Source organism: Lissotriton vulgaris, chromosome 11, assembly GCF_964263255.1.
Source record: "Lissotriton vulgaris chromosome 11, aLisVul1.2, whole genome shotgun sequence".
Lineage (NCBI taxonomy): Eukaryota > Metazoa > Chordata > Amphibia > Caudata > Salamandridae > Lissotriton > Lissotriton vulgaris.
In genome coordinates, this window is record NC_141699.1 from 1,077,049,411 (window position 1) to 1,077,072,229 (window position 22,819).

Here is a 22,819-nt window from a genome sequence, read left to right on the forward strand (position 1 = left end):
AAACCATTCCAGGAACAGTATAAAAAAATGAACAGGTGGCTAGATAAATAACATATATTAGAGTGTGGCTGCATGATTCACTTATACATTGAGATACGGCTGCAGACCCTTCAATAAGAAAAGTTTCATGTACATTTGCCCACTTTGCCTTTTCCAGAAAGGGATAGCAAAGTAATCACTTTTATCCTTTCATCCTAATCCATACATAGACCTAGTAACCACTAATAGCTGGATCTACCTTGATTGTCCAATCACGTCTTAGCTGTTATCACAGTATGTCTTCATTAGCCTGTTTACCACCTACTGCTACCCGCAAGAAGCCGGAAGTGATATTTCTCGACTTAGCTCTTCAAATGGTATAGATTTCCTATGTTTGAGAACATTTATCCATGATGGCTCCATGGTTAAGTCAAGGTAACATCAGTCACTGGTACTCTATGTAGTGGCACAGAATACAGGGCTAGACCATTGTTTGGTGATATGTGCCTTCCTGAGTCCAGCTATTCCTTACCCGAAAAATAATTGATTAAATATATTTAAAGCATTTTGGCTCTATTCGTTGTTTCCCTTTTCAAAATCACCAAAGGTTTCCAAAGTAACCAGGTGTCAATGATAATTCAATTTCACAGACTTGATTTAAAGTTGGGAAATTCCAGACAATTTTGGTGTTGTTTAACATATAAAAAATACATGAAATCATGTTGAAATGTTTTTGTTTAGTGTAGGCTGGGGCCAAATTGTGTTTTGCGGATCATTTATAGTGAACTCAAACTTTTTTAAAAGGTACGAGTCTATGTACTCATATCTGACTCTACTAACCCCAGTGCTTAGTTTGAGCCAGTGGTTTCTGGTGCTCAGTCCCGGCACCTAATTTCCAGCATCGGGGCTTATGACCATGTGCCACATGAGGGCGCTGTCTGGCTAATTTAGGTATGAGCACAACAACACCTGCTTATTAGTTCAGTTTACATTTGCAATAACTAATACCTGCCTCCCAAGCCATTCTTATAGCTATGGCGGCCTGAAATAGGCTGAATTGTCACACTTGTAAGAGTGTGATGGTTACTAGTTGTGTTGGTACTGTCATTTGCAAGTGGCTGGGGCAATGTGTTGTGCAATCTGCAGTGGCCTCCCGACGAGAGCCCCTGCGTTTATTCTTTTTAAACTGAAGCACTGACAAACCCTAACCCAGCATGCCTAGCAAAGAGGGCAGGACTTCCTCCACAGTCTCTGGTTTTGAATCAAGGTCTGCTGGTTTTTGCCATGAGCGTTCTGAGGTTTTATTAGGTGAAACTTCATATATCTTTTCATCACATCAAAAAGTGCCTGTTCCATAGCAACCGGAGGCACGTCCGCCATTTTGTGACAAACAGGACACCGTTGAAGTTCACAAAGACAATCAGTGCTCCTTCAAACATGGAGCTTCCCCCAGGAGAGCAAAAACTGAACATACATGAGGAGGGTCATCTGCAAGCTCTGTGCTGGGAAATTAAGCAGGAGGAAAGAGGTCTACAGTCCTTTAGATGTTTGATCATGACTTAACACCTCAAGCCAAAGCAAGGAAATTGGGTTTTGAAGTTTCAGGGCGAATAAGCAAAAACAAAAAAATTAGGCAACCGATGCACAGAAAGCAGACACACTGCAAAGCAGACCACACATCAAAATATTTGCCTTATATTGCATTGACTGAATAAACCCAAACTTTAGGAGCAGAGAGAAGTACCCTAAGATTAAGAACAACTAGATAGTAGATAACCATAACTATTCCACCAATAAAAAGATGTTTAGAGTTTATAAGAGGTTATTTGCCAATATAATAAAACAGGCAAAACAACTCAAAACGGAAAAAAAACATAATAAATAATGGATAATTTTGAGGACCAGACTCAAGACTGAATAAAAGACCCGTCTTTATTGGGTCCTGAAAGGCCACCTGCTGCATGATGGCTGCAGGGCTTGCTCGAAAGCGAAGACTCAGCCAACACTCACTGTGCATTGTCAAAGTTTGTGCCCAGCAGGGCTTGACCTTCTTCACTGGTTGTGCACAAGACAGGCCCTCCTCCCAACCCCTGCTAAGTATGGCCAAACGGAGGACAACTTAAGGCTCTGGAGGGAGTTATGTCACAATTTATAGGCCGGGACCTCCCATACAGGTAGACAGAGCACCACTTTAGGGGAGGATTCAGTGGGCACTGATGGGGAGGATGAGGAGGGGGAGAAATAACTTAAATGCTCAGTTCTTGCCCCAGACTATGGAGGTAGGGGGGAGGGGGAGGGGCCGATGTCTGACAACATTGTCATTGTTTTACATGCCTATGTATCGCCTCTGCTCGCTACTGTGTGCGCACCAATGGTTTATGTAATTGAAAATCTTAAAATAAAGTTTATCAAATATTAGTGTAATTTTTTTATTTATCTGAATTGACCTTTAGCTGCAATATTCTTTGCTAAATATCATTAATTTTGTAGGCCTAGACCTCCAAGTTATTTTCAACATCTGCACAGTAGAGCTGGTGTTGCTCACTATTTTTCCATAAAACACATGTTAGACTTTTGGCTTCTCCACATGTGGTGTTTTATTTTAACATCTGTAACATCATTTATGTTAGCTGGAATTGTGTTTGTCACATAAAGGGTCTTTATCAATATGCATTTCAATTGGTGTGCGGCTTTGGTTTTCCAAGAATTTGTGTGAGTTATGGTTTTGTGAACCTAACCATATTTGGTGATTTCCATGGTTTTTCAGTTTTATTTTGATCCCATGCCTGACTTAAACTATGATTTTTAAGTGAATCCTAATATTTTAAACAACCATTAATGTCATCCATCTGGAGTCACCTGAAAAATACATCCATTTACATTTATCACTTTCTCTTTCCTCTTGTAGAGACTTACCTTTACAATATTACTTTAGAGACACAACTGATTTCATATCCAAGGTTTTAACCATATACACTGGTAACCCGTTTGCATCATTGCTACACCAAATACAAATGCATTCTCTAGTAAAATCAACCGTAAAGGTGCTTGTCAGCCTTAATTGAGTGTTAGACACATTGACCCGTACAAGCACAACATGATGCTGATAAAAAAATTCAGGATGAGCAACACAAATTTCATCATGGGCTGGTGGGAGGAGCCGGTGGCCTGGCACCTCCCTCCCCCTCCTTGGAGAGATGTACTTAAAATGCAATAATTGTGGCTGTGTTGCATCAATGATTTGTTTATTATTTGCTATGGTTAGGAGAATGAGATGGTAGAGTTCATCAAGATCTGGAAGATGAATGAATTCAATTTGGCATTTATGACATTAACCATAAACTATAATATCATTGCAACTGATTTTTTTATCTGAATTTACAAGAATAGCAGCTACATCCATACTTCTCCACATAAAACCAACACTGGGCTACAGTATTTTCAATGCCACTAGTAGTCATCTAATAGCTCCTAAGAGGGATGTTGCCTACAGGTAATTACTGAAACAAACAATTACAATTGTTTAGGAATAAGACGTAAGAGAGCTATAGAGCTAGAGGTTGTTAGGAAAGGCAATGTCTAAAGTAGACTCAGAATAGAAAAGCACTGGACCTCACGCAAAGAAAATTGAGAGAATCAAAACAAGATGTAAGCAATGACGATACATTTAGACTGATTGAAATATTAAGTAAGCAAACCCACATTACCACCTTTAAAAAGTTGGATTTTCTTGCAAAAGTATCGCGTGATTGTGTGGTAGGAAGATCTCTGAAATTACAAGAGGGATGTGTTGTTGTGGCTTAATGGATGAAAATGTATCTGTCATTAACTATTCAATAAAATTCTAGGTTTCTTTTGTTACAAAAGATGAAATCTTTCAAACAAAGTACTAGATGATTTGTTACTCCTCTGAATAATCAAAAAAGAGGGTAAGAAACAAATAACATACCATTCTGAATATATCATGGAAGTTTTGACATTCCCTTGTAACCTTCGGTTTGGTGGAAGAAACTTCTTTCAGGTCAAGAAACTGATACGGAACATATTAACACCATCAATAATCCTGATGTAAAATATCCAAACAGAAGATTTCCATAAGAATGATTGGACGCTGATAGAGTGGCAAAAGATCCCAGAGATGGAGCTGGGTTTTTGGAACTTAGAACATTGTAATCCTGTCACATAATTGATTTGGAAACATCTGAACCTACATGATTAAACAGTGGAGAAGAACTCAATGTGCCTTTATAAAGCTTGTTTGCTAGTATTTGTACTGAGCTTGTAACTCCTCTTTTTGGTGTGCTCTCACATGATTTTAAATCTATATATTTTTTCATTTAATATTGGACATTGGGCTCTATTGAAGTGCATTATTATATGATAGCCCACGGAGACTTCAACGATTATCTTTGAAAATCCCTGAGAGACAGAAGGAGTATCATACTTCACACTTAAATTAATTCTGTGACAGTAATTTGCCCATCATATGCTTTATATATAATATATCATCATTTATACATTTTGTTTATCTATCGAGACCTTAAGTTCAGCCACCATATTGATTAGTGTGTTCATTTATAATAGAAACAGTATGCACGGACAGTACTGTGTTGATAATTGATTTACTTCCAAGTTGGTCTTCTATATTATGCTACCATAAATCTTGCAGAAAAATATTGTGTTACTTGTCCAAGTACCCAATTTTTTCTGTTTCTTAACTTACACTTCAAACACATGACTGACCAGGAAATACTGTGAACAAAGCTTTCCATGTAGTGATACACAAGAAGGAGTTTCCTTAGGAATTTTGTTTTTTATTTTGCTAAGTAACTTTGGTGATGTTTGACGAATTTTCACACTACTTTAAAACAAAAAAAGTTCATTTATTTCAGCTCCTTTATGGTAGGTTTCAAGGTGATCCATTAAGTGGGAGCCAAGAAAAAGGGGCAGCCCCAAAACACCTTTTTCCCCATTCAGTTTCCGTAGGGAAAATAAATTGAACAGCCAAAAGAGGAAATGTCTGAACAGAATTACACTACATTTGGCAGAAACCTAGATTTATATCCAGAGAGTATGCTTGTTGGAATTTGCTGTAAATCTATTTTAGCAAAATGAAGTTTTAGAAAATAGAGATTTCTGTTGGTGTACGACTGGGCCTGCAGGACAATTGAGGGACCCAGTGATGTGATTGCCTGTCTGCAACAAAGAAAGATTTTGCAGCCACCATTATACGATTTGGTGACTAGTCTCCGAATCTATAAAAATAAAGTTAAAAAGTATATAAGAGGGTAGGCATACCATGATCCACTAGGCCTTTTGGGGGTTCCAAGGGCACAACATTGTAAACAAAATGTGTTTGGGTCATCACAGTCCCTCTGGAGTCCCACAAGAGCAAGCATAGCCCTTGAGTGGTCCTGTGGGACACCCGCTGGAAAAAACCACACATTTTAAAAAGAAGAGGGGCAGGTCTGTGACTAGTTTGGCATTTGTGCTTTGTTGGCTGCCCATGGGGAGTTGGGTGCGGGGCCTGGCAGCAGGCTATGCACCGCTGTGGATTGGCTATATGTGCATCATAATAAGATTTTACTTTATGTTAAAAAAAACATTGAAATTCACTGCTAAAAAACAAAGGTTAAAGTGGAGTTATTCCTAAGTAAGTTAGTAAAATTTAACTTACATAAAAACCTTAGAAATTCATTGAAAAACACAACCGTTTTATAAACATGAAAGCACTAAAATTCAACTATTAAACTTAATTGCTATAAGTATTACTTGCACCACTTTTGACACACTGCTTATGATCTCACATATTATATCATTAAGAATGTCCGAAACCAAGAAGTACTAATGTCACTTACCTATAACTGGCATATTCAAGGGCATTTTTCATTTTAAAACTGTAGAGTTTGCAGTGAATTTCTAATAGTTTATACATATATTCACAAAAAAAAAACAAAGGTTAAAGTAACGTTATAGTTAGGTGAACTTGTAAGTGACAACATTAACTTTTTGAACTATAGAAAACACAGAAATGCACCAGTTATAGTTAGCAGCACTAACTATTACTTGCGCCCTCACCATGCACTGCTCATGACCACACATAGGACATCACTAATGACATGTTCTATGACCTAATTTATGACATCTCTGATGACCTCTCAAATGACATCACTGATGACATCACTGCCACTTTGGGTCCTGGGCCCCCACATCCAGGGCCCTGTATTTCTTTAAGGGGTGGAGCGGGTAGCGCGGCTCTCTCCACAAGCAGTTATAAGCCTTGGGGGCCCATCACCACAGGTATCACCTATTTAAATAAATGGGGGGGTGTGCGGCCCTCCTTCCCGGGTCGATCTCCACCCTGGGTACCACATCCCCCAGGGCCTGGCGTTATTTTTAGGGGGAGGGAGGCACGCAGCCTTCTTTCCTGGGTCCTGCACTATAAAAGGTTGGTGCCCTGGTACCCATCCTGGACACCCACCATTGTCTCTTTGGGGGCCGTGAGGGAAGCCCTAAAGCTCTCACAGCCGGCTCCCTGTATACAGCATGAGCCGGCATTGCTCCCGGCCATAGGTTGCAGCTACTAATGCTGATTCCAGCAGGCAGGAGCAATATTTTGATCTGTTTACCTGCCCGCATCACTTCGGGCATGAAACCGATCAAACGTCTGCTCCCAGCTAGTCTGGGGCATTTCTGAAGCTCTCACACCATGGGAGCGGACTTAGTGTTTGGGGAGAGTTTTGGAAATGCTCCAGCCAAGCGAGAGCAAACTCAGGTTTCCCTGCCCATGCCACTGCAGGTAGGGAAACCACTATGTCCTGGAGGTGGGCTCCCTGGAATATCAGAATCTGAGCCAACCCGGAGGGATAGGGTCTCTAGTGCCAAAGGGCTCAAGGAGAGGGGCTGAACAGCCCCCTCCCTTCAAGTAATCAGCCCTGGGGGTGGGCTCCCTAGGACCTTTAGAAGTTAAGGGAGGGGGAATGCGCAGAGTCCTTCTCATTTTACAAACTTTTGGCCCTGGGGGTGGGCTCCACAAGGCTTCTTAAGGCTCAGGAGGGCAGCCACACTGCCCCCTCCCTTTCTTTAATGATTCAGTCCCAGGGGTGGGTTCCCCCAAGCCTCACATGGCACAGAGGGAGGGGATGGTCATCACCCTTCTGCATACATAATATGTACCAGCCCGGGGTGGGCTTCCCAGGGCCTCTGATGGCTCAGCAAGGGTGGCTGCACATCCCCCTCCCATACATATGTTTGCCCTGGGGTGGGCTTCCCGGGGCCTCTTATGGCTCTGGGGGCACGCGTCCCTTCCCTCTCTATAAACAATGTTTTTGGCCTTGGGCATCTGGAGGCACGTGGAGGGGAGCACACAGCCCCTAACCCATTATGAATTCAACCTGGATCTGATTACGAGTTTGGGGGTGCGACGCCGGGTCTGCCGCGCCACCACACTGCCAAACCTAAGGTTAGGCTGCCTGTCAGATTATGAGTTATTCTCACGCCTGGCGGGCTTTTTTTACATTCCGGCAGTGGTGCCCTGAAAATGGGCACCGCAATGGGAACACCAAAAACAGTTCCTGCATGGCATGGTACGAGGAGACCCTCTTGTTCGCAACCCAGATCAAGAGGTTGACCGGTACATGCTTTGGACTTCTAAAAATTCTCTGGATGTTCCTTCCTCTTCTTCCTCAGGCAGCCAAGGAGACAGTCACCTGTGCCCTTATTCTTTCTCAGTTGGATTACGCCAATGTGCTTTATGCCGGCATCCTGAGTTACTTGTTAAATAAACTGCAAGTAGTGCAGAATGCGGCAGCCAGGCTTCTCCTGAACATTTCGGCCAGATGTAGCGTGAAAAACAACATCTTCGCACTCTACACTGGCTGCCTACGACAGAGAGAGTCAGGTTCAAGACCTTAGTCATCGCCCTTCGTGCTCTGCACGCCACAGGGCCTGGCTATCTTCAGAAACGGTTCTCCTTCTACACCCCTGCAAGACACCTGCGCTCTCCCTCCTAATCTTTGGCTTAAGTCCCGTGTTTCCGGCTGCAAAGGATGGGCGGTAGCTTTCTGTCCTCTAAGGCCACCCTTTGCTGGAATGAGCTGCCCCTGGCTCTCCATTGCACTCAGGATATCAATGTGTTCAAGAAAAAACTAAAAATGCACTTATTCATCTGATCCTGCTCCCCTCTCTCAAGCTAGACTCGCGCCGGGACACTCATGTAGTATCTGCGTGCATTAGAAATGTAACTAACATAACAACATATAATGGACTTAAAAGTCCATGCTTTGCAGGAACTGGTATGCATGCATAGAGGGTGGGGGCGGTCAGGAGACTGCCACCACCGTGCCCCCACCAGTGTGGTGGTTCTTGGAACGCCAGGCTCATGATCAAGCCCCAAGGGTGGTGTCCTCAGGGCTTATAGTTTATACATGCAGCCTGATCACCATTTCATTTTTGTTTTTTGATCCCACAAGTGTCTGGCAGAATCGGGAATTTTTTGCCATTTTTTACTCCTTTTTAGTAGGTTTGTGTGATAAATTCTGCTCCGCTGCAGACGTAACGTGGAGTTCCTGACAAATTCTGCCAACCTCCATGTGGCAGATTTTTTTCTCATGCGTGGCGTGCCAATAAAATGTTCGTGAGTGTGAGCGAGGTTTGTCGTACCATAGTGCAATGTGCGTCACTGGGAGGGCATCCGGAAAGATTTCCCCTAAGCGGTTTGTCGCAGGCTGTCACATCTGTTTGTGGTCAGAAACTGCTGCTTGAGTAGAAAATTTAATTGGGTGGCAGCAAAATCAACTTGAGGAGCAGTGCTCTCTGTCTTGCCACGTCATGTCATCTGCGCTGATATTTCAGCGTGGAACGAGCTCCTGGCGCAAAAAAGCAGCATGAGTAGCCCAACATGCCTAATTCTGCCCGTTCATGGAACTCCGCAGAATCTCGCTGAGTTTTCATGTAACTCCATGAGTTCCACCCACCCCTAAAAAAAGGATAATATTTGCACTAGGGCATCCTTCAAATGTGATATCTGCTACCTCTTCTCCTAGAGTTAGATGTATTTGATTTAGCTACTTCTGAGTCAGTCTTCACTTGTGTCTGTAAGTCCTGCTACTTTTAGGTTTGGTGGTATCTTGTTGCTCCTGAGGGTGAATGAGAGCTTCTTAGTAACATTTGATATGGTAGTGGCTCCAATGCCAGGGGTGCTTTACAGTTAAGGGAAATATATTCCTATCTATTCTGCTGGATCTTCATTAGTGGATGTGCTGCTAAAACCTAACAGTAGGTTGCCTCTTCAGTCCCCTGTAATCACAGGCTACTGTGGTCATGGATGCCTACTTATTGGGCTGGAACACACATATGCATGACATCTGAACCAGGACCTGGTTCAGTGCCAGAATATTGAGGCCAAAAATATTGTGATACAGAAATACTGTTTCAAAAATATCGAACTACAAAAATATAATTGTCCTATATTTATAATGGTAAGTACAAAAATATTGGGGGGAAAATATTGTTTTGCACTGATATCGAAAGAATATATACAATAACATTTTGTTTTAATTATTTATTTATTTATTTATTTATTAACATTTGTAGAGCGCGGCGAATACCCGTGGGTGTCTCGGCGCTAATTAAGGGATGGATCAGCAACTGGGGTAAAGAAGATATACAAGGCTATTGGTCAAATAACCACGTCTTTAGCTGTTTGCGGAATGTGAACAGGGAGGGACTTGCTCGGATATGTGCAGGAAGGGTGTTCCAGAGTCTAGGGGCGGCAACCAGGAAACGCCTGTCGCCCCAGGTGACTGTTCTAGTGCGAGGCACAGCCAAGAAGTTCTGAATAGAGGAACGAAGAGATCGGGTTGGGACATGATGGAGAAGATTCTGTTTGAGAAAGTGGGGACCTTGATTATTGAGTGACTTGTAAACAATACACAGCGATTTGAATTTGATTTGAATTTTATATTTTAATATATATAGTGAAAAGCAGTACATATTAAATACTTTAACATAACGTTAATATAATGTAAATTAAATGTTTAATATTTACACATATATACATATACAAACCTATTTAAACAAACACACATTCTTTACATAATTAATTAAATAATGATTAATGATTATAAATTAATTATTACATCATTATAATTAAATTACTTCCCACCCTATACCCCTACAAAACCCACAACCTGCTACAACATTAAAAATTACAATAAAAACATACATTGAAAAACATTTTACAAACTGTATAAAAAAATAACAATAATTATACAAACAATTTAAAACATATACAATTAAAACATACTGAAATGCATAAAAATTTTTTAAAACAATATCATTAACAGCAATATTTTTGTAAACAATATTAACTACATAGATATTTTTAACATTGATATTAACATATACTTTTTTGTAAATGATATTAACAACACAAATATTTTTGTAAACGATATTAATGACATAGGGCCGGATTCACAGAACTAACTTAAAACAAAATCCTAAACTTACTACATTTAGTATTCACAGAAGGCATTTAGTAGTAGTACAGTTAGGATTTTTTCTTAAGTTTGACTTAAGACAAACTTAAGACAGACTTAAGACAGACTTAAGCTAGGATTTTGTCTTAAGTCTGTCTTAAGTTTGTCTTAAGTCTGTCTTAAGTTTGTCTTAAGTTTGTCTTAAGTCAAACTTAAGACAAAATCCTAACTTTACTACTACTAAATGCCTTCTGTGAATAACAAAAGTAGTACGTTTATGATTTTGTCTTAAGTTCCCTATCCATCATTATTCGTCCACAATGCCACCTGAGTTTAGATATGCAAATCAGTCTTGACCCTGCTCCAATGGGAACCATCTAGCGCAAACTGCTATGTCAAGTCCTGCCTGAACCGGAATACAAGCAATCTAGGACTGTTTTATGCTTATTATGGGTTCATCAGCCAGTTACAGCTCGATTCCAGCAGCACAGTGAGCGCGGGATTCACGTCTGAGCATACCTATCACACTTAGGGCATCAAAAAAGCAAAGTGATTGATGGAAAGCTTGACCTAATCTAGCCACTGTGCTCACATTCATTCACCACATTTCTCTACTCTCACCATGTACTGCTCAAGCTAACCTAAATCCTCTATCACCTCTGGCTTTCCCTGTTACCTTCTAATCGCCCACAACTACTGTTTCTGCCCTGCTTCTTTCAAGTCTGTTTCACACTCTCTTATCAACATCTTTCTTCATTTCAGTTTCATTCTATCTTCCACTTCACCAGCCTTATTCTCAACCATTGACTTCCTCTTTCATCCCGTCTCCGCACCATTTTTTACCTGTCTCAATCCACCCATTTCTTCTACTTTATTGCGATTTCCTACCTTGATTTATTTATCTGTAATATACGGCTGTCTATTATAGTTGCACTGGATGTATGAAGGTACAACGCGTGCTTTTACAACGCGTACCGTTACGACGCAGGTTTTACAAAGCAAGTCGTTACAACGACTTGCGTTGGGGGGCGCTGGATAGTGAATAGTTTAATTTACTATTCCAACTCCAGTCCCCGTGGATAGTAGGGAAGGTATTGGATAGTAAATTAAACTATTCTCTATCCTAGAGCGCCCTTCAGCGAAAGTCGTTGTAACGACTTTCGTTGTAAAACCTGTGTGGTAATGGTACCGCGTTGTAAAAGTTTCGTGGTAAAGAATGTTTCCCAGTTCCACCCCCCTTTCTTTACTTTTTTCCTTCTTTCTTTTTCTTTGTTCTCTTTCTTGTTTCTTTTTAATTTCATTTTTCGCCGTTTCATTTTCTATGGTCTCCTGTGGAGTTCTTTCTTCTTTCATCTCTCCCCTTTTTTAAATTTATTTCCAAGCTACTCTTTTATCTCTTCAGTCTACAATTGTTTCACCTGTCATTTTCTTTTACTATTTCCTTCTCATATTTTATCTTTCTTTCACCTTTTATTTCTTTTGTGCTTTTATTTTCCTTTTTGCCTTAGTCTTATCTCTATTCTACTGCTTTCTCCTATTCTTTCTCATTCTTGCTACTTACTTTCCTCTCTCATTCTTTCCACTCTTGCTTTACTTCTTACTTTTTTCCTTCTTACTCTTTTTCTCACTCTTTATTCTCACTTTAATTCTCTTTCATTTGCTTTCTATGTTGCTTTTTCGGTATTTCTTCTCTGTTCTCACTGTTTCATTTATCCTGCTATTTTTGTTTTATTTGTATCTTTCACACAAAATCTGCATTTTTCCTTTCATCCCCCATTCTTTCTTCCCCAAAGCCCATTTATCTCTTCCATTCAATATCTATATTTCTCTTCTTCCCATTTTTCTTATTTGTTTCTTTCATGCATTCTCTCTCAATTTTCTTTTTTGTTTGTTTAGTTCTATCTCATTTTCATAGTTTCTCTTTCACTAGGCCACTGCGCTCGCCTCCGCTGACATTCTGGCCTCTGATTTGTCAGCTCTGTTATGCTATTTGTTTACAGCGTTGTTTACGACTCTGAGCTTCTTTATGCAGACATGCAAAGTTGAAGGGCCCATAACACATTTTGAAGGTTTAAAGTGACCCAATAAAACGGACAACACTACCTACCAGGCTCAGTAGCTCGCCATCTCTGGTGGCTCGCTGCACATGGCAGCCAGAACACCATCAGACTGGAACTAAAGTAGTGTAAAGCATAAAAAAACAAGGCAACAGAAAAGAAGAGAAGAGAAAGTGAGGCAGAGTTTGCTATTGCTTCTGCAAGCGAGCCGCACACAAACACTGCTGCTGCTCTCTCAATTGGATGTTTAAATACAATGTCCTATAATAATTTTGAATGTGTACAGACTGATCGTTTGACACTATGACGCTGGAATGAAATGACTAGCCTTGAGAAAGCCCTGGCTCAATTTGCCACATAGGGCGAAACACGTTTCGGCTGTTCTCTTTCCCTAATAACTTATTCTGTGAAAAAATAAAAATGAGTGTGTTAGGAACCGGTGAGGCTGGCGATGAAAACTTTGACATGTGTGCTTGTTCCGGAATCCCCGTCCCGTTATTTATCACTATCCCTAACCACTGCAAAGTGATGGATGGAAAGCTTGACCTAATCTAGCCACTGTGCTCACATTCATTCACCACATTTCTCTACTCTCACCATGTACTGCTCAAGCTAACCTAAATCCTCTATCACCTCTGGCTTTCCCTGTTACCTTCTAATCGCCCACAACTACTGTTTCTGCCCTGCTTCTTTCAAGTCTGTTTCACACTCTCTTATCAACATTTTTCTTCATTTCAGTTTCATTCAATCTTCCACTTCACCAGCCTTATTCTCAACCATTGACTTCCTCTTTCATCCCGTCTCTGCACCATTTTTTACCTGTCTCAATCCACCCATTTCTTCTACTTTATTGCGATTTCCTACCTTGATTTATTTATCTGTAATATACGGCTGTCTATTATAGTTCCACTGGATGTATGACGGTACAACGCGTGCTTTTACAACGCATACCGTTACGACGCAGGTTTTACAAAGCAAGTTGTTACAACGACTTGCGTTGGGGGGCGCTGGATAGAGAATAGTTTAATTTACTATTCCAACTCCAGTCCCCGTGGATAGTAGGGAAGGTGTTGGATAGTAAATTAAACTATTGCCTATCCTAGAGCGCCCTTCAGCGAAAGTCGTTGTAACGACTTTCGTTTTAAAACCTGTGTGGTAATGGTACCGCGTTGTAAAAATGTTGTGGTAAAGAATGTTTCCCAGTTCCACCCCCCTTTCTTTACTTTTTTCCTTCTTTCTTTTTCTTTGTTCTCTTTCTTGTTTCTTTTTAATTTCATTTTTCGCCGTTTCATTTTCTATGGTCTCCTATGGAGTTCTTTCTTCTTTCATCTGCTTCTCCTTTCATCTCTCCCCTTTTTTAAATGTATTTCCAAACTACTCTTTTATCTCTTCAGTCTACATTTGTTTCACCTGCATTTTCTTTTACTATTTCCTTCTCTTATTTTATCTTTCTGTCACCTTTTTTTTCTTTTGTGCTTTTATTTCCTTTTTGCCTTAGTCTTATCTCTATTCTACTGCTTTCTCCTATTCTTTCTCATTCTTGCTACTTACTTTCCTCTCTCATTCTTTCCACTCTTGCTTTACTTCTTACTTTTTTCCTTCTTACTCTTTTTCTCACTCTTTATTCTCGCTTTATTTCTCTTTCATTTACTTTCTGTGTTGCTTTTTCGGTATTTCTTCTCTGTTCTCACTGTTTCATTTATCCCGCTTTTTTTGTTTTATTTGTATCTTTCACACAAAATCTGCATTTTTCCTTTCATCCCCCATTCTTTCTTCCCGAAAGCCCATTTATCTCTTCCATTCAATATCTATATTTCTCTTCTTCCCATTTTTCTTATTTGTTTCTTTCATGCATTCTCTCTCAATTTTCTTTTTTGTCTGTTTTGTTCTTTCTCATTTTCATAGTTTCTCTTTCACGAGGCCACTGCGCTCGCCTTCGCTGACATTCTGGCCTCTGACTTGTCAGCTCTGTTATGTTATTTGTTTACAGCGTTGTTTACGACTCTGAGCTTCTTTATGCAGACATGCAAAGTTGAAGGGCCCATAACACATTTTGAAGGTTTAAAGTGACCCAATAAAACTGACAACACTACCTACCAGGCTCAGTAGCTCGCCAGCTCTGGTGGCTCGCTGCACATGGCAGCCAGAACACCATCAGACTGGAACTAAAGTAGTGTAAAGCATAAAAAACAAGGCAACAGAAAAGAAGAGAAGAGAAAGTGAGGCAGAGTTTGCTATTACTACTGCAAGCAAGCCGCACACAAGCCCTGCTGCTGCTCTCTCAATTGGATGTTTAAATACAATTTCCTATAATAATTTTGAATGTGTAGAGACTGATCGTTTGACACCATTACACTGGAACGAAATGACTAGCCTTGAGAAAGCCCTGCTCAATTTGCCACAAAGGGCGAAACACGTTTCGGCTGTTCTCTTTCCCTAATAACTTATTCTGTGAAAAAATAAAAATGAGTGTGTTAGGAACCGGTGAGGCTGGCGATGAAAACTTTGACATGTGTGCTTGTTCCGGAATCCCCGTCCCGTTATATATCACTATCCCTAACCACTGTAAATAATAGGTGTTTTTAGACGCTCCCTAACGCACGTAAAGAGGTGCGTCTGAACTTAGCCGTTGCTTGGCTTACTGTTCCAGTACCACGCCCCCTTACTACTTCCTGGTTTTCGTAACGCGCTAGCCGCAGCGTTTTGCAGCTCCCTCTTGGCATTTTGTGACCATTTCTTCCTGCATCCTGTTGCCGGTATCTTCCGCTGTGCCCAGCTTTCACCGTGCTCGTTTGGCAAGTTACTAGCCGTTTGCCGTCATTTCTCCTTCGCAGCTCCCGGGCAGGCGCTGGCTGTATCCCCTACCTATTCTCACGCATTTTGCGGGCGTCCTGCTCTGCCCGTGACTTTAGCCCCTAACTCTGTGGCAAACGGAGGTTACTCTTTTTCTTTCCTTTTATGTATTCCTTCTGAGAGTGAGCGCTCTGCCCTGCTTCTCCCTCGGGGCCGCGTGTCACTCCTCCTGAGTGTGATACTGCTCCGCTGTTCTTGCCCCTGCACAGCCGGTCGGTACACCTCATTCCTTACCCTTTGTTTTCTTTTGTATGTTTGGGTGTGTGAGTTCTGCCCTTCCTGGCCTGGTTATTGGGCCTACTGGATTTCCCCATGAGCTACAGAACACATCTTTACAGCAATCTCGACCTTCACTTGGGGTAAGAATTTCTTGGTGACAGCCACGCATGTCAATGTTTTGAGTATTACTTGTATGTCTAGCGTATATGATATATAGTGCATCCTGTTCTTTTCCATAGCCTGGACCACCACCTGAAGTACTTCTTCCTGTATGCTGACCCCCTCGTATGAGGAGAGTGGTGGACACTCCTTGGGTTTTTTCCTCATACTTTTAGGGGACAGTGGAGAGGAGTGTGTTCCCTATCACATTCTTGCTTCTGTGTCCTGGAGGTAGTGGGATTCTTCTTCGTTCCCGTGGAAACTGGCGAACTCGCTAACAGAGTGAAATGGATTTAATCAAGTGGTGAATAAAAAGAACTATTCTCACTCAAATCAACCGGGATTACTGTGTTGTATTTAAATAAGGAATTACGCTACTGACCAGAATTTACTCTTTGGAAAGGAGGAACATATGCTCACCCCCTCCCTTATACAGCTTAGCACCTAGGATTTGGAACGATATCTCTATAACCATGAGAACTGCCCCAATTTAGGAAAGAGCTGAAAACTCACCTCTTTAAAGAACACTAAACCTTGATGCAGCAACACTCCACACACCAGCTTTCCCTCTTAACACACATTGACTGTGTTTTTGCCTTTGAACATGTCGAGTTTCCTGCTGCCTTTTGGCAAGGTGCCCATCATGTAAATACTAGGCCTGGGAGGAATTTTTATTATGCTGGAGTAATTTTGGTTATTTAGCATTACTCTTGTGATGCAAAATTACATGATTACATACACTGGGGTAATTAAGAGTAATTTGGGGCAAAAACTCTTCCTCAGGATGACACGAGCAAGATACTTACAGAGCACAGAGTGGCTGCTGGCTGCTGCTGTTTGTGTCCAGCGGCGGTCCGTGCAGGTAAACGCGGTGTGGCGGGCAGGAGGAAGAGAGGTCGAGAGACAAGGGAATATGGAAAATGAAATAAATAAATATATCCTATTCCGTCGTCTGTCGACATCCATCCTACCCCGCCCCACTGCGCTTATCTGCACTGACAGCTGCTGCTCATGTCCCATTGCATTTAGGGCAAAATGCATCCTCCAGTCCATTTTGGATACAACGATTAAGTTTGTGCTAATAAAATATGTGCTAAATGGTGGAATATGTCCCTCGCCTAATTATGAGTAATTAGGAGTAATTTTGTGGTAATTACAAGTAATTAAGCTAGAGGCAATGACACCAGTTACGCCCACCCCTAAAAACCACATCCAAACATACTACATACATATATGCATACTTTCCCAGGACTGCATGAATTGGCCCTTTGAGAGCAATGGTATGTGGGACTTTTCAATGCAACTGCACACACTCGCGCACACCTGAACATGCGTAAACATTCACCCCTTGCAAATAAATGTATACTGCAAACATACACCCACTCTCTCGTTCACACACAGACAGGAGTTGCCAATGGCCTCTGGCTTAACCCCTTCCATGTGGGGCTAATTCCCCCGCGGTGGTAGTGAAGTACCCAGCTCATCATGCTGCACAGTAGAGCTGTCCTCATGACGAGCTGAGCTCGTCACGACTCCACCCACTTCCATGGAACGCCCGCACAGGAGGGGAATTAGCCCCACGTGGGCGTTCCGCGGCAGTTATGACGGGCACAGCTCGTCATGAGCACAGCTCCACTGTGCCTCATGACGAGCTGAGCTCGTCATAAGCGCTGAAGGGGTTAAGAAAAAAGGCTATATATAGTAACTGTAGCCGGCCTCTCAACCAGCCTTCCATTCCTGTGGTTAAAGGCATGTCCAGACCCCTGATAAAACTGGAAATGTTTACTTATTGATCACAGAGGGGGGAACGGTTGGGCTGGGGTAGAGAGATGTGCCTTTCAGGGGCCTAGAGTCATTTGCATGTCAGGGGAAGCCTGCACACAAATCCCCTTGGAGCAGTCGAGGATTCCTGCACTGGGTCAACTTAAAAAAATCTTTACTTCCTTTACAGAGAGAGTCGCTTTTGTATTTTATAAGTGACTGAATCTGCGTGCATCAGTGTATTGACAATGTCCAGGTATATCAGTATGGAACCTATTTCCTTAATCGAAGCATTAAGTCGTTCACATAAGAAAGGCTTGATTAGAAAAAATGCATACCTTGTTTACAGAAAAATAAGAAAAATAATTAGCGTAATTGGAAGTTTTGGATGAGTGAGGAGGTGGAATGTTAGGGGGTCACTCTTTGGTAATGCGTCAAATCTTAAAATTCAACACTTCAAAATGATTCAAGAGCTGTATTTCACTCCTAAATACCGCATTCAGGGGGCTAAAATAGTTTTCAGGTGTTTTCCATGTGAATACGAAGCTGGTCTTGTGTTCAATCCCTGTTGCCAAATACAAGATATTTTGGAATCATTTTTTAAATATATCTTTCTTCCTGCCTCCGACAAACAAAATTAAGAGAAGGTTGCCGGGGAAGGAGGGGGGGGGGGGTCTTGGGGCAATTTGCACTGCCCTTCGTCTTATAGTAGACACTTGATGAAGCTAGATGTATGGCTTAGGGCACAAAAGGCGGTAGTTACCTCGGAGCGGCCTATTGTGATGTACCGCAGGTGTGCTGTAAATATTCGGTATTCACCTGTTACAACGCATTTTTTACAACGCACTACCACTACAACGCAGGCATTACAACGCATACCATTACAACACATAGCGCTGGGGGGCGCTCTAGGATAAGAGGTAAGTTTAATTTACTATCCAACACCTTCCCTAGGGTCCACGGGGACTGGAGTTAGAATAGTAAATTATACTTACCACTATCCAGCACCCCAAAGCGCTATGCGTTGTAACGGTATGCGTTGTAAATACCGCGTTGTAATGGTATGCGGAGTAAAAGTATGCGTTGTAACGTCATACATCCTAAATATTCACATGGATACGCCTAAGAATGCGAACATCAAAGATTATACGGATATATAAGTGAGCCAACCTGCATCAAAGATTATACAAATATATGTGAGTCAACCTGCATCAAAGATTGTACGGCTATATAAGTGAGTCAACCTGCATCAAAGATTATAGGGATATATAAGTGAGTCAACCTGCATCAAAGATTATACGGATATGTAAGTGAGCCAACCTGCATCAAAGATTATCCTCAAATTGCATCAAAGATTATACGAATATATAAGTGAGTCAACCTGCATCAAAGATTATACTCAACCTGCATCAAAGATTATACGACTATATAAGTGAGTCAACCTGCATCAAAGGATACGAGTATATAAATTAGTCAACCTGCATCAAAGATTATACGAATATATAAGTGAGTCAACCTGCATCAAAGATTATACGGATATATAAGTGAGTCAACCTGCATTAAAGACTATACAAATATATAAGTGAGTCAACCTGCATCAAAGGATACGAATATATAAGTGAGTCAACCTGCATCAAAGATTATACTCAACCTGCATCAAAGATTATACGAATATATAAGTGAGTCAACTTGCATCAAAGGATACGAATATATAAGTGAGTCAACCTGCATCAAAGATTATACGAATATATAAGTGAGTCAACATACATCAAAGATTATACGGATATATAAGTGAGCCAACCTGCATCAAAGAATATACACATATATAACTGAGCCAAACTGCATCAAAGATTATACAAATATATGTGAGTCAACCTGCATCAAAGATTATACTAATCTATAAGTGAGCCAACCTGCATCAAAGATTAAAGGAATATATAAGTGAGCCAACCTGCATCAAAGATTATACGAATATATAAGTGAGTCAACCTAGATCAAAGGATACGAATATATAAGTGAGTCAACCTGCATCAAAGATTATACTCAACCTGCATCAAAGATTATACGAATATATAAGTGAGTCAACCTGCATCAAAGGATACGAATATATAAGTGAGTCAACCTGCATCAAAGATTATACGAATATATAAGTTAGTCAACCTGCATCAAAGATTATACGGATATATAAGTGAGTAAACCTGCATCAAAGATTATACGAATATATAAGTTAGTCAACCTGCATCAAAGATTATACGGATATATAAGTGAGCCAACCTGCATCAAAGAACATACACATATATAACTGAGCCAAATTGCATCAAAGATTATACAAATATATGTGAGTCAACCTGCATCAAAGATTATATGAATATATAAGTGAGTCAACCTGCATCAAAGATTATACGAATATATAAGTTAGTCAACCTGCATCAAAGATTATACGGATATATAAGTGAGCCAACCTGCATCAAAGAATATACACATATATAACTGAGCCAAACTGCATCAAAGATTATACAAATATATGTGACTCAACCTGCATCAAAGATTATGTGAATATATAAGTGAGTCAACCTGCATCAAAGATTATATATAAGTGAGTCAACCTGCATCAAAGGATACGAATATATAAGTGAGTCAACCTGCATCAAAGATTAGACGAATATATAAGTTAGTCAACCTGCATCAAAGATTATACGGATATATAAGTGAGTAAACCTGCATCAAAGAATATACGAATATATAAATTAGTCAACCTGCATCAAAGATTATACGGATATATAAGTGAGCCAACCTGCATCAAAGGATACGAATATATAAGTGAGTCAACCTGCATCAAAGGATACGAATATATAAGTGAGTCAACCTGCATCAAAGATTATACAAATATATAAGTGAGTCAACCTAGATCAAAGGATACGAATATCTAAGTGAGTCAACCTGCATCAAAGATTATACTCAACCTGCATCAAAGATTATACCAATATATAAGTGAGTCAACCTGCATCAAAGGATACGAATATATAAGTGAGTCAACCTGCATCAAAGGATACAAATATATAAGTGAGCCAACCTGCATCAAAGAATATACACATATATAACTGAGCCAAACTGCATCAAAGATTATACAAATATATGTGAGTCAACCTGCATCAAAGATTATACAAATATATGTGAGTCAACCTGCATCAAAGATTATACAAATATAAGTGAGTCAACCTGCATCAAAGATTATACTAAAAAATAAGTGAGTCAACCTGCATCAAAGATTATACGAATATATAAGTTAGTCAACCTGCATCAAAGATTATACGGATATATAAGTGAGCCAACCTGCATCAAAGAACATACACATATATAACTGAGCCAAATTGCATCAAAGATTATACAAATATATGTGAGTCAACCTGCATCAAAGATTATATGAATATATAAGTGAGTCAACCTGCATCAAAGATTATACGAATATATAAGTTAGTCAACCTGCATCAAAGATTATACGGATATATAAGTGAGCCAACCTGCATCAAAGAATATACACATATATAACTGAGCCAAACTGCATCAAAGATTATACAAATATATGTGACTCAACCTGCATCAAAGATTATGTGAATATATAAGTGAGTCAACCTGCATCAAAGATTATATATAAGTGAGTCAACCTGCATCAAAGGATACGAATATATAAGTGAGTCAACCTGCATCAAAGATTAGACGAATATATAAGTTAGTCAACCTGCATCAAAGATTATACGGATATATAAGTGAGTAAACCTGCATCAAAGAATATACGAATATATAAATTAGTCAACCTGCATCAAAGATTATACGGATATATAAGTGAGCCAACCTGCATCAAAGGATACGAATATATAAGTGAGTCAACCTGCATCAAAGGATACGAATATATAAGTGAGTCAACCTGCATCAAAGATTATACAAATATATAAGTGAGTCAACCTAGATCAAAGGATACGAATATATAAGTGAGTCAACCTGCATCAAAGATTATACTCAACCTGCATCAAAGATTATACGAATATATAAGTGAGTCAACCTGCATCAAAGGATACGAATATATAAGTGAGTCAACCTGCATCAAAGGATACGAATATATAAGTGAGCCAACCTGCATCAAAGAATATACACATATATAACTGAGCCAAACTGCATCAAAGATTATACAAATATATGTGAGTCAACCTGCATCAAAGATTATACAAATATATGTGAGTCAACCTGCATCAAAGATTATACAAATATAAGTGAGTCAACCTGCATCAAAGATTATACTAAAAAATAAGTGAGTCAACCTGCATCAAAGATTATACAGATGTGTATATATGTGATTAATAAAAAGGACCAGGATAGTTCAATGTTTGAGAAGCGCGACCCCTGGGATCCATACAGCATCTGGCTGGGGCGTCCCAAATTGCCTACGTGGAAGAGACCATGGCCCTACAAGTCGATTCCCAGAGTTCAAAGGTCAAGTTGCTTCCGAAATGGGAGGGACCATGGCCCTCCAAGTCGATGCCCAGAGTTCAAAGGTCAAGTTGCTTCCGAAGTGGGAGGGACCATGGCTCTAAAAGTCGATGCCCAGAGTTCAAAGGTAAAGGGGCTTCTGCCTTTCACCCCTCAGAGGGCACAGGAACCTACTTACCTGGCATAGAGCAGGCCGAGAGCAGGGCCACAAAGAGAGGGGCCCCCCACATGTTGGTTCTCTCCTGGGGTCCTGGTTATGACGCAGAAAGCGCTAGGAAGAGGCTGTGCTCTCTCCACGTTTCATTTTCCAGTTTCTGAGCCTGATGTGGCAACGAGATAGGAGTGTCGCTGAACTGGGAGGTGACGACGAGAGGGGCACATCCGAGGAGTAAAAATAGACACTTCCTATTCCTGGCGTGGAATTCATAGGGTGGGTTGAGAACGTGTGTTGAGCTCGGGCTTTAGCTCTTTTCTTGCCAGCGACAAGAATGTGCTTTTTATAGTAACTTCCACTCATTAGGACAGCAGTACTGCCTGCACTGAGCACACAAGATACATATGGAAATGTGGAAAGTAGACAGAAGGATGTCAGGTCTCACTTTCGAAACAGAACCCCCTTTGAAGAAAGGGTGGAAGGTTAAATCCCTCAACTTAAACTTTGACAGTTCAGGGCCTGACTCACAAAGGTAAACTTACACTTGTCTAAGTTTACTATTGTTTGGTATTTACAAACTACTAGTTTACTGTTTCTAGTAGTAATTTTGCGACTGCATAGACTCTGCATTCACTGCGGAGAACTCCTCACATAAAAAGATAAGACAGGCCTAT

General features: G+C 40.6%; 1 protein-coding gene across 1 annotated transcript in view; it reads right to left on the reverse strand.

Annotated features, from left to right (window-relative positions):
• The window catches only part of LOC147684151 (acetylcholine receptor subunit delta-like), an 88,070-nt gene extending 65,755 nt beyond the window's left edge, over positions 1 to 22,315 (reverse strand). The window contains exon 1 of the mRNA XM_086944547.1: positions 22,170 to 22,315. Coding sequence (XP_086800673.1) covers positions 22,170 to 22,221 — 52 coding nt within the window. The 5' untranslated portion in view covers positions 22,222 to 22,315. The remainder of the gene's footprint in view (positions 1 to 22,169) is intronic.
• Between the last annotated feature and the right edge of the window lie 504 nt (positions 22,316 to 22,819).